At 43.5% G+C, this 11,689-nt stretch overlaps 1 protein-coding gene across 5 annotated transcripts in view; it reads left to right on the top strand.

The window, feature by feature from the left end:
* Nucleotides 1-11,689, top strand: part of LOC109512748 (putative gamma-glutamyltransferase YwrD) — a 34,956-nt gene that overhangs the window by 20,719 nt on the left and 2,548 nt on the right. For 3 of the 5 annotated variants that reach the window (XM_019864720.1, XM_019864719.1, XM_019864721.1), the window contains exons 5-11: nucleotides 1,149-1,301; nucleotides 1,385-1,472; nucleotides 1,795-1,966; nucleotides 3,144-3,300; nucleotides 4,520-4,702; nucleotides 5,013-5,097; nucleotides 8,970-9,065. In XM_019864720.1, coding sequence (XP_019720279.1) covers nucleotides 1,149-1,301; nucleotides 1,385-1,472; nucleotides 1,795-1,966; nucleotides 3,144-3,300; nucleotides 4,520-4,702; nucleotides 5,013-5,097; nucleotides 8,970-9,065 — 934 coding nt within the window. The remainder of the gene's footprint in view (nucleotides 1-1,148; nucleotides 1,302-1,384; nucleotides 1,473-1,794; nucleotides 1,967-3,143; nucleotides 3,301-4,519; nucleotides 4,703-5,012; nucleotides 5,098-8,969; nucleotides 9,066-11,689) is intronic. The other 2 variants (XM_019864723.1, XM_019864722.1) reach the window with 2 other exon arrangements.

Here is an 11,689-nt window from a genome sequence, read left to right as displayed (position 1 = left end):
GCATTTGTTTATAATTGTATGTATATGTTGTTTGTGTTATTATCATATTCAATTGAATAAGTAGACCATTTCGGAATTTGAAATTTGGGACTCTCTCAATGCATAATGGGATTCATACTTTTCTGATCAGTGAGTCCCTGGGACTCGCTGCAGGTAAACTGTAAAATGATCACTGCGAGATTACCGCTTTTTCTGCAGTCAGTGATTGACTTCTATGCAAAGTCATTTCTCAACTTGTGTTCCGTGCCATGTCATGCCTGTTGAGTGTTGATTTACTTCATATTAAGAAACTACTGCACTAAAACATTAATTCATAAATGTATATCATGTGATTTTATTTCTTTTTCTCAGTATAAATAACACGTACCCTGACTGTTCTACTCTTTGAATAAAAACACTTCATTCAAGCGTTAGGGAGTGCAAAGGGTTATGATGGAGGGGTGTTGCAAATCATGAGGACCTGCCAAGTGGTATGACAGCATTGTTTTATACATGTCCTTGGCTAGGCCTCAGTTTCAAAATCAGTCCTTGGCCTTGGCCTCGGAAGCAAGTCCTTGGCCTTCCTTGGCCTTGCCTCGGAAAATATTCCAAGTCCTTGGCCTCGGCCTTGGCCTCGGGTTGCCGGTCCTTGGACACAACACTGGTCTATGAAAACACCATCAGTAAATTATTTTTTATCTGTCCTTGTTGCAATTTCTTCCACAATTTCTAGTAGCACCATAGATGTTGTCCTTTTCTCTGACATTTAAGACAACTCATTACTTCTGGTGCATGAACTTGATCCAAGCTGCTCTTCTTGTCTATGCAATCGTTTAGCTCCCTTTTCTCATGCTCATTATTTTGCCTTGCAATTACCACACTACTGGTCTATGAAAACACCATCAGTAAATTATTTTTTATCTGTCCTTGTTGCAATTTCTTCCACAATTTCTAGTAGCACCATAGATGTTGTCCTTTTCTCTGACATTTAAGACAACTCATTACTTCTGGTGCATGAACTTGATCCAAGCTGCTCTTCTTGTCTATGCAATCGTTTAGCTCCCTTTTCTCATGCTCATTATTTTGCCTTGCAATTACCACACATAATGTTGAATGTTGCACCCAATTTTATGATTATTAGACACATATTTGGCCCACTACACAAATAGGAATTGGGAGAGCATGGAAAGGCAGCTTTCTACCAGGGCAGAGTTGCCCAAGCCATCATTGACATCATTGTCCAACATGGAGGAGTCATGACCTTGGATGACCTCAGCAGCCATGACAGTGATGTGGTCAGTCCCATCAGCACAAAGTACAAGGTGTCTTTGAACTTTCATTTGCTTATTGGATTTCTGTTTGACAAACATGGTCAGTAGAGTAAATGACTCCATTGTGTGCTCAGGGTGTGCGCCTATGGGAGTCTCCTCCTAATAGTCAAGGGTTGGCTGCCCTGCTGCTTCTCAACATCCTGGAGAACTTCCCTCTCAAAGGTAACCATTACACTGGGAGCCTGGGAGGATGATGTAGATGTGTTAAATTTCACTTCACAACATCAGAGTGCCGGTCCACCCACCAGTTGCGTCATTAAACAAGTTCATCTGTTGTAAGCTTCCTATTTTGGATAGTTTTGAATTTGAGCAACCAGCGGAGCGAATTTACTGAACATAATACTGAAAGTGATACCACAAAAAGCAATTAGCCACACATCTACCAGTGTGACGAATATCTGCACATGGAAAATGACTTGATATGGGCTGTTCATACCAGAGTGGATTGAAACTACAGAACTGAAGTCCCCATGTTTATTTAAAGCTTTAGGTCATAATAGTGCAGACTACATCCATATTCTGGTGGAGGCTATTCGCTTAGCCCAAACAGATGCTAAAAGCTACGTGGGTGACCCAGACCATGTGACCATTCCACTGCAAAGCCTATTGGAAAAAAAGTGCAGCAGCCAGCGAGCCCAGCTCATCAACATGGACAGGTACATGTTTGTGATTGTGTGTGTGTGCGTGTGTGTGTGCGTGTGCGTGGGCATGTGCGTGTGTGTGTGTGTGTGTGTGTGTGTGTGTGTGTGTGTGTGTGTGTGTGTGTGCGCACGCTTTAGTTCGTACCAGTGAGAGCCTGTCACACTCTGTTGACTTTCGATTGGAGTGTAGATGTTTGCCTTGGCTCCATGCTTTGACCCAACCGCCTTGCAGTCTCTCCGTTTTTTTTTTTTAAATGCCATGTCTGCTGTGTGTGTATTTTGGCAAGGTCGCATTTGCTTAGTTCAGAAGACTTTGGATTTCAGTGCCGCAATTGTAATGTAGATTTATACAATGACCCTATTAAAGTTTTGAACTCCCATCTGACTTCAGGCGATTGGCAGACTATGCTCTGAAATGGTTGCCAGTCATTGGCAGTGCATATTTATAGACAGACACCCATTCCGAGTCACATTCACATCGTCTAAATCACAAAAACTGATATTAACAACAGTACCCCCCCCCACCCCCCGTCAATTATGGTGTGACAGCGTGCACCTACACACATTATATGGCACAGCAATATTTCTACTTCTAATTGAAATAAAAAGTGTCTCCAGCTCTAAAGATGCTTACATTCCCATGGACATCAAGAGAAAAAGGGGAGGGTCAAAGGCATGAGCACAATTTCAAAGAGGCAGGGGCCACGTTAATTATTGAAGTAGGGGAACATTTAAAAATGTTGGGTCCACCTTTAGATAATGGAGGATATAGTAAAACAAAACGTCAGGTATTTATCATTTCACAGATTTTGTGTTATTATAATGCAGTACAGTAAATATTTTAAGTTAAGCGTTTTACTGGCCCTGTTACACAAGCCCCGATTTCACAGTGAGTGAATACATTCGTGAGTACACTGAGAAGCGCTCTGCATTATTTCATTACGTACTTTTTGTAACATATTTGTCTGCCGGTTATCCATGAGAGTTTTCTCATGTTAAATATGCGCTTTGGCTCATTAAGGTTGACTAACATTGGCATTTGGGCATGTCTGAGTGAGGAGATTATTTGTGTGCATTTTGATTGATGTCGGGAAAACACTGCAAAAAAAAAAAAAAACAATCAGGCAAAAGTCAAAACAAAACAAATAACATAACTTTATTCAAAGAGTAATATTTATTGTTTGTGCCCTAGGGTCATGCAAGATGTAGAGCCTGCCCTGATGACAGAAAGTGACACAGTCTATTTCTGTGTGGTTGACTGTCAGGGTAATGCCTGTTCTTTCATCAACAGCACATTTATGGGCTTCGGGACTGGTCTTGTCCCAAAGGACTGCGGTTTCTCTCTTCAGGTCTGACGATGCAGCACAAAACTGTCTGTTGATGTTTCTTTTTGTGTGTCACGTGTGAGCGAGTAATATAATTCAACTACTGAAGCCAGTATACTTATGTATGCATTACCTACCCACCCACCTACCTTCCTACCTACCTATGCATATTTTCTTGATGCTAGGATTGTCACAGTCTCTTCTTTTCTTAGCTCCATGCACAAAAATCATGTTTACAATTCAGGATTTTTTTTAAATTGTTATGCTAAATGTTCAAGTGTTAACTCATGTTTTTTAAATTTGCACACAGTGAAGCACTCGGAATCTGTATTCATTCATATCTGCTGAAACATACAACCTGCATATGTCTAAACTGACTTAGTTTTGCATATTTTTCTCATGCCAACCTGCTGTATTTTTTTTTTGCCTCTTTTACCTTGTGCTGTTTCCACTCATTTTCGACATAAAAGTTGCAGTTTATTTTCTCTTGTAAATTGTATGCATTCTGCCCAATATTTAGTTTGACATCTAACAGTCCAAATGAGAGGGAAAGGGTTCTTGCTTCAGTTTATTTGTCATAAATGTTCATTCAAACTTCTTTCAACAAAGCATCACAGGAGATATTTTTAGCCTGACATAACTCTGTTAGCTTAACCGAACAGAGAATGGGGAAATGCCGTAGACAGGCTAACACAAATGGACGTCACTTTTTAAGCCATAAAAGAAGCATAAAACTGTTTGTAACACATACAAATAGAATGTCCAACAAGCACAGCATAAAGCTTATAAAGCGTTGTGTGACATAATTGCCACCTTCAGGCTAAGGTGAGCAAACCAGAGGGTGTTTTTTTTTTTTTTTTAAATTGAGCCTTTTTAAAATAACAAAATAAACAATTGGGTGCATCCTATATACCAGCGCATTCAACAGACCAGAATTTACAGTAATCAGATTACCTGTTGCATATGAATTTACTATGAACTTGAGCGAATGACCTTCACTCTTGATCTCATAAATGTTCTTCTGTATGACGGGACAGCAATTCTCATAATCTTTACACAGTCAGGTAAAATATAAAGTCAGAACATTGAATGCTGCTCAAGACACATTTCTTATTTTCCTTTGTTAGTGATTGTTGTAGTTTGTCCTCATACTTTTGTCCATATAATCAACTTGGATTGATGATCAAGTATTGATTACTGGTCAGGTTAATACTTTTGGGAAATCTTTTCCCAATTCTGACAGAATCGTGGGGCCAGCTTCTCTCTTCATCAGAACAGTGTTAACTGCGTTGCCGGGGGGAAGCGGCCCTACCACACCATAATACCCGCACTTCTCACTGACTGCGCATCTGAATCCCAAAAGCCACAACTCCTCGCCTCCTTGGGAGTAATGGGCGCTTTGATGCAACCACAAGGACACATTCAGGTATGGAGTAACAAATACCCAATTCACAATGAGTGATTCCTCGCTGAGATCAGATGTACAAAAACCTTTGTGGTCAAAGATGCTGATGAAAGCATTTGTGGACTTGAGGAGTACAACAGGACAGCAATTAGACATTTCATTGAGCAAAGCCTCATTGACAATTGTACGCTTTGTGAATCCAATTTTTTTGTGCTCCAGCTGTTTCGTGTGCGGATGTAACAAATCTTACCAGCAAAATGCTTCAGTTTTGTGGAAATGGACAATATAACAAAACGTCTAACCCACGTATTGTTTTTTTGTATGTGTTTAGGTGTTGCTTAACATGTTGGAGTTTGGGATGAATCCACAACAAGCACTCGATTCACCGAGAATTTTTGTAGAATATGACCTCAAAGGTAAATATGACGACAATAGCTTAGCTTGGGTTAAATAGTCACATGTTAAGAAATAGCGTGATTATAAAAGAATCTGGAAATCACAAAGAGACAGCACGGTGGTTCCTAAATACCTGCTAGGTGTAAATGGGAGTCTCAGTCATTGTTTTTCGATCCTGTATGTGTTTTGTTATTCACTAGGGACCAGGCCAAGGTGCGCACCCCACCTCTTGCCTGCACTCAACTGAAATAGGCTCCAGATTCCTATTTTCTGTACGGATAAGCGGGATATAGAAAATGGATGCATGGATGAATCCAATTTTGCCATCGCATTCAAAAGATCTTCGCTGAAGTAAAGAGGATACCAACAAGCGTGTGAGAGAGATTAAGTTGTCTCACCTCACCTCCACAAAAAAATAGTACAAGGTTATTCACCTTTCCTGGTGAACTGCCAGTCCCCACCAGGTCATAATAGTTTTGGATTTTTCATTATAGGTAGTTTATATTTTGTTTTGACATGTTGTATTTTTTAAATCAGTTAGTTTTATATATATTAGGGTGGTCCACATTTTCATGGCAAAAAAAGAAGTTTGTCGGATTCGTTGGGCCGGGTCGGAATTCTTGTCGATACTATGGTACAAGGTTCTGTGCAAAATTTCATTCCGATCTGATGATATTTTCCCGTCCCGCAAAGCGGCCAAAGTTTCCACCATAACAACTGGTCTCAATAGGGTGAACATGTGTATTTTAACCGTGCATTTTGCCATGCGTGACACTGGCTGGGCTGAATGTTACCCGAACGATCACCTCCTGACGAACTAACCCTTCCATCGCTGCTCTCAGCAGCCGGAGACAAACTCAAACGCACGCCTAACACACAACGGTCACCTACTGGCGAGCTAATATCTTTCAATTGAAGTCGAGAATCGCCGGAATTCTTACTGGACGCTGAGCTGAGGACGCTTTTCGACATCGAAAAAAAAAAAAAAAGAGCATGAGGATCGGCAGTTCCTGCTGGGCCAGGAGAAGCGTTGCGTATTGCGTTAGTCGTGGCTGTGCCTGCGTTCAGCATGGCCGCTGCAACTGCAAGACGCTCACGCTCAGCCACCGAAGTGTGGCTTGTTGGGCAGCCCGAAGCTCACCACGGCTCGTCGGCGCGCTCGTCACCTACGGGTGGTGAACGACTTTGCGGAGAGGGGCGTCGCCCTCATCAGCGCGTTCTGCGGCGCCATTACGCGCGACGAGGAACAGCGACAGCACCTTCTGCAGGTCGTGGAGCGACACCGGGCGTTGCACCCGTGCGCGAAGTAGGCATGGGATGGCACGCACGGCGGATTTCGTTTTTTTTGCGGTCTAACAGTGTCACTAGTGTTGTATCGATATGGCGATATCTATATCGACCCCGGTATCGATATCGGCCCCGGTATCGATATGGCGATATCTATATCGACCTTGGTATTGATATGGATATCGATACCGCGATATTGATACCGGGATATCCATATCGATACCGCGGTGTATATATCGCGATATTGATATCGCGATATCGATATGGATATCGCGATATCGATATCGCGATATCGATATGGATATCGCGATATCGATATCGCGATATCGATACCGGGGCCGATAATGATATCGCGATATCGATACCGGGGCCGATAATGATATTGCGATATATAGGATTTTTTTTTTTTTTTTTTTTAAATATAAAAAAAAAAAAAATCCTCGTCTACCCCCTCGGGTGGTGTCCCTCCCCCATTCATCTCGGGTCCTCTACCAGAGGCCAGGAAGCTTGAGGGTTCTGCGCTGTATCCTTGCTGTTCCCAGCACTGCACATTTCTGGACTGAGATGTCCGATGTTGTTCCTGGGATCTGTTGCAACCACTCATCTAGTTTGGGGGGTCACTGCCCCAAGTGCTCCGACCACCACAGGCACGACTGTCACCTTTACCTTCCAGGCTCTCTCCAGCTCCTCTCTGAGCCCTTGGTATTTCTCGAGTTTCTCGTGTTCCTTCTTTCTGATGTTTCCATCACTTGGGACCGCTACATCCACTACAACGGCTTTCCTCTGCCCTTTATCTATGATCACGATATCCGGTTGATTCGCCATTGCCATCTTGTCAGTCTGGATCTGGAAGTCCCACAGGATCTTCGCTTGGTCATTCTCCACCATCTTCGGAGATGTTTCCCATTTTGACCTTGGGATTTCCAGTCCATACTCCGCACAGATGTTTCGGTAGATGATGCCAGCCACTTGGTTATGGCGTTCCATGTAGGCTTTCCCTGCCAGCATCCTACACCCTGCAGTTACGTGATGGATCGTCTCGGCCAGTGGTGGCCTAAGACTTGACTGCAACAGTCCTTCGTACAGTATGTACGGATACATCACATCTGCACATGGAAAGCTAAGAGTGTGATGAACAAATACATCAACCATTAGGTGACAGCTGGCATCACCTCTGATTGCCATCTATTAGGATGGAACAACAGTTTCCTGTGGGATATGCTCACGGGTGCAACAGGGGAAATTAACTCAGCTATACTTTGTCTGCTTTATGCCAGTAGGGAAATTGACAAAAGAGAATGGGCACGATGGTAAAAAAAGCGCAATCTCTCATACACCTGTTATTTGGTGAGATAGATAGTTGCCATATGTTCGTACCTGCCTGCCAAGCGTGGGGAATGAGTGGTGACTTGTAATGACCAATAGAGGGCAGCAGAGAACTTCTGAGCTGATTTGGCCCTCAGAGGCCCGTTGGAAAACTTCTTTTTGAGCTAAACTGTCTGGAGTTACTGTAAATGTCACCTCACAGAAGGAACCCACTCAACCTTTTCTGTGCTTAATTCAAGTATAATTGATGAGCTGATGCGGTTTGTGCGTGGAGCAAAGATCGATTCATCACTTGCCAGACTGCCATGGCTGGTTAACTTTGTTTTTCTCATTCCTAAGTGTTTACCCTCAGATGAAATGAGGTGACAGTTAGGTTTGACCTGCAGGCCATTGGTAATAGTGGACTGCGTGTTCACAGCACGTCTCAGTGAGAAAGTAGCTGGATCTATTCACACAACATGCAGAGCCGTGGCCTCCAGGCTTGGGTTCCTGCTTCGGTAATGATTGTGTTCCCCTGTGGAATGTACAACATTGTCTCTCCTTAAATGAGGGAGGCACACAAACACATGCACTTCAATATGCATGAAACACACAAGGTTGTCAACATGTGCAAGCAAAATATGATACACACTTACACACCCACACCCATACACACACACACACACACACACACACACACACACACACACACACACACACGTTTGTCAAGTACAAGAAAAACTCCTATGATATTCATTGTCAAAGATGAAAAGGAAACATATTTACTATTATTATAGTTAGTTTTAGTTTTATAATTTTAAGATATTTCAGTTTGTTTTTCTTTTTTAAATGCATTTTTGTTTTTAAATAAAATATCTTAACGAAATGTTTTTTTCAATTTTTGTTTTAGTTATTTCGTTTTTGTTAACACCTTGGTCCACACACTACAGTAGTCCCGTGCAAACTCATGAAATTTTTTTTTTTTTCTGATTTCCCATTTCCCCCATTTTTTGTGGCTAGTGCATATTGAATGCTTGTCAGTGTACATGGAAGAATTTTTGGGGTTAAAAAAAATACGTGTATATTTGTTTCCCCCAATGCATTTCAATGTGTGTGAGTTATAAGCAGATTTTAGCGATTCGCAGGCCTGCCTGGTTCCTATAACCCACAAATAGTGTGTGTACACTGTATTTCATGGTAATACTACTGTAACTTGAGAAGTATTAGAATGTTTGGAACACCGTCTGTCTTTTCTTCATTCGCGCATACCCATTCATACATTGGTTGTTTCTCTGCATAGAAAATCAATGGTCTGTGAATTTGGAGGAGGGAATCAACCAAGAGGTGGCTGAGGTTCTAAGAAGACGAGGTCATAAAGTCAACTGGCCAGTCATTGGTACTTTTTGTCATTTATTGTTTGCACTTATTTTTGACAGCTTATTACAGACACTTTGTTGGTGGTAATATCACCCTCCCCTGTCTATTTACTTATCCATAAAACCTAGTGAAAACTGGAGTGAATAGACCCGAGGTGGTACACATGCATGGTATGAATCCTGATTTTGCTGACCAACTATTCTTCTATTCTTCATTTCATCATCATTGTCATCCGCTTATCCGAGGTCAGGTCGCGGGGGCAGCAGCTTATGGAGGGAATCCCAGACTTCACTCTCCCTAGCCACTTCCTCCAGCTCGACCTGGGGGATCCCGAGGTGTTCCCAAGTGAGCCAGGAGGCATAATCTCTCCTGCATATCAAAGGTTGTCCTTGGGGTCTCCTCTCAGTGGGACACGCCCAGAAAACCTCACCAGTGAGGCATCCAAATAAGATGCCCGAGCCACCTTATCTGGCTCCTCTCAATGCGGAGGGGAAGCGGCTAGACTCTGAGCCCCAACCGGATGACCCAGCTTTTCACTTTATCTCTAAGGGAGCATGGACATCCTGCGAAGAAAACTCATTTTGGCCACTTGTGTCTGGGATCTCATTCTTTCAGTCACGAACCCCCGCTTGTGACCATATATGAGGATAGGAATGTAGATCAACTGGTAAATCAAGAGCTTCGCCTTTAGGATCAACTCCTTCCTCATGATCGGCCAATACAGAGTCTGCATTACACTGCACTGATCCCACTGGTGATCTCCCGCTCCATAATGCTCTCACTTGTGAATAACCCCACAGGATACATGAACTCCTTCACTTGGGGCAGGATCTCTTCCCCGACCAGGAGAAGCAGCTCCACCCTTTTCCAACTGAGGATCATGGTCTCAGATTTGGAGGTGCTGATTTTCATTCCTCCCGCTTCACAATCAGCCACAAACTGCTACAGTGAGAGTTGAAGATCATGGCTTGAAGAAGCCAACAGTACCACATCATCTGCAAAAAGCAGAGATGTCAGACACCCTCAATGCCTTGGCTGAGCCTAATAATTTTATCCATAAAGTTTATGAACAGAATTGGTGACAAAGGGCAACCGTGGCAGAGTCAAACCCTCACTTGAAACAAATCCGACTTAATGCCAACAATGTGGACCAAACTCTGACGCAGGTAGTACAGGAATCAGACAGCCATTATTACGGCGTCCAATACCCCATATTCCTAGCATCTTCCACAAGATACCCCAGGGTATACGGTCAAATGCCTTCGCCAAGTCACGGACTGGTTGGAGAAACTCCCATGCACCCCTGAGTACCCTTGCTGAGGGTGAAGAGCTGGTCAATTGTTCCACGACCCGCACGGAAACCACACTTCTCGTCCTGAATCTGAGATTGGACCTCCCGTCTAACCCTCCTCTCCAGCCTCGCTGAATAGAATTTACAAGGGCGGCTGAGGAGTATTATACCTCCAGTCACCCTTCTTAACCCCATTGCAATGCAGGTACACTTCATGAACACCTGACATGCGTTGTGTTGCAAAAACAAATACATGCCATGCATGGGTTTTAAACCTGTGGCATGCATTCGTTTTTACAACACAACGCATGTCAGGTGTACATGAAGTTTACCTGCATTGCACGGGGGTTAAAAATGGGAACCACCACACCGGTCTGCCAATCCAGAGGCACTGTCCCCAATGTCCATGCGATGTTGCAGAGGTGTGTCAATCAGGACAACCCCACAACATCCAGAGCCTTTAGGAAGTCTGAGCAGATCTCATCCACCCCCGTGGCCTTACTACTGAGCATCTTTGTAACCACCTCAGTGACCTCAACCTCAGAGATAGGAAAGCCCACCTTAGAGAACTCAGACTTCCTCGTGGAAAGGCTTTTCGGTGGGATTGAAGAGGTCTTCGAAGTATTCTCTCCACGATTCATAATGTCTCATGTTGAGGGAAGCAGTACCCCATCTCCACTATATACAATGTTGACTGTGTACTGCTTCCCCCTCCGCAGACACCGCATGGTACATCAGAATTTCTCCAAACCGGAAGTCGTCTTCCTTGGGCACGCCAGACTCCTCTCATGCTTGAGTTTTTGCCTTAGCAAGTGCTGAAGCTGCATTCAGCTTCGTCAGGCGGTACCTACCAGCTGCCTCTGGATTCCCACAAGCCAAAAAGGCCCGATAGAACTCCTTCAGCCTGAAACTCTTTCTTACAGGATTCTGCCAGACGTTCTCAGTAAACCCTCACAATAATTTTGGGTCTGCCCTGTTGGACCGGCATCTTCCGCCACCATTGGACACAACACACCACCAGATGGGCGATCAGTTCACAGCTCCACCCTTCTCTTCATTCAAGTGTCCAAAATGCGGCCGCAAATCCGATTGCATAACCACGAACTTGGTCATCAAACTTTAGCCTAGCTTGTGCTGGCGCCAAGTGCACATATACAGTGAAATTCATCTACAACGAAATCATGTTTGCAGCAAGAAAGTTTTCACAACAGGTGTTTTTTCACTGTAACAAATTTTATCTCAGATGTAAACACACAAGCACACACACACACACACACACACACACACACACACACACACACACACGCACGCACACGCACTCACACAATGTATATGTGTACTTTAGGGTGGTC

Source organism: Hippocampus comes, unplaced genomic scaffold (genome assembly GCF_001891065.2).
Source record: "Hippocampus comes isolate QL1 unplaced genomic scaffold, H_comes_QL1_v1.1 scaffold172, whole genome shotgun sequence".
NCBI classification, from domain to species: Eukaryota; Metazoa; Chordata; class Actinopteri; order Syngnathiformes; family Syngnathidae; genus Hippocampus; species Hippocampus comes.
This window is presented reverse-complemented; position numbering and strand designations above follow the sequence as displayed.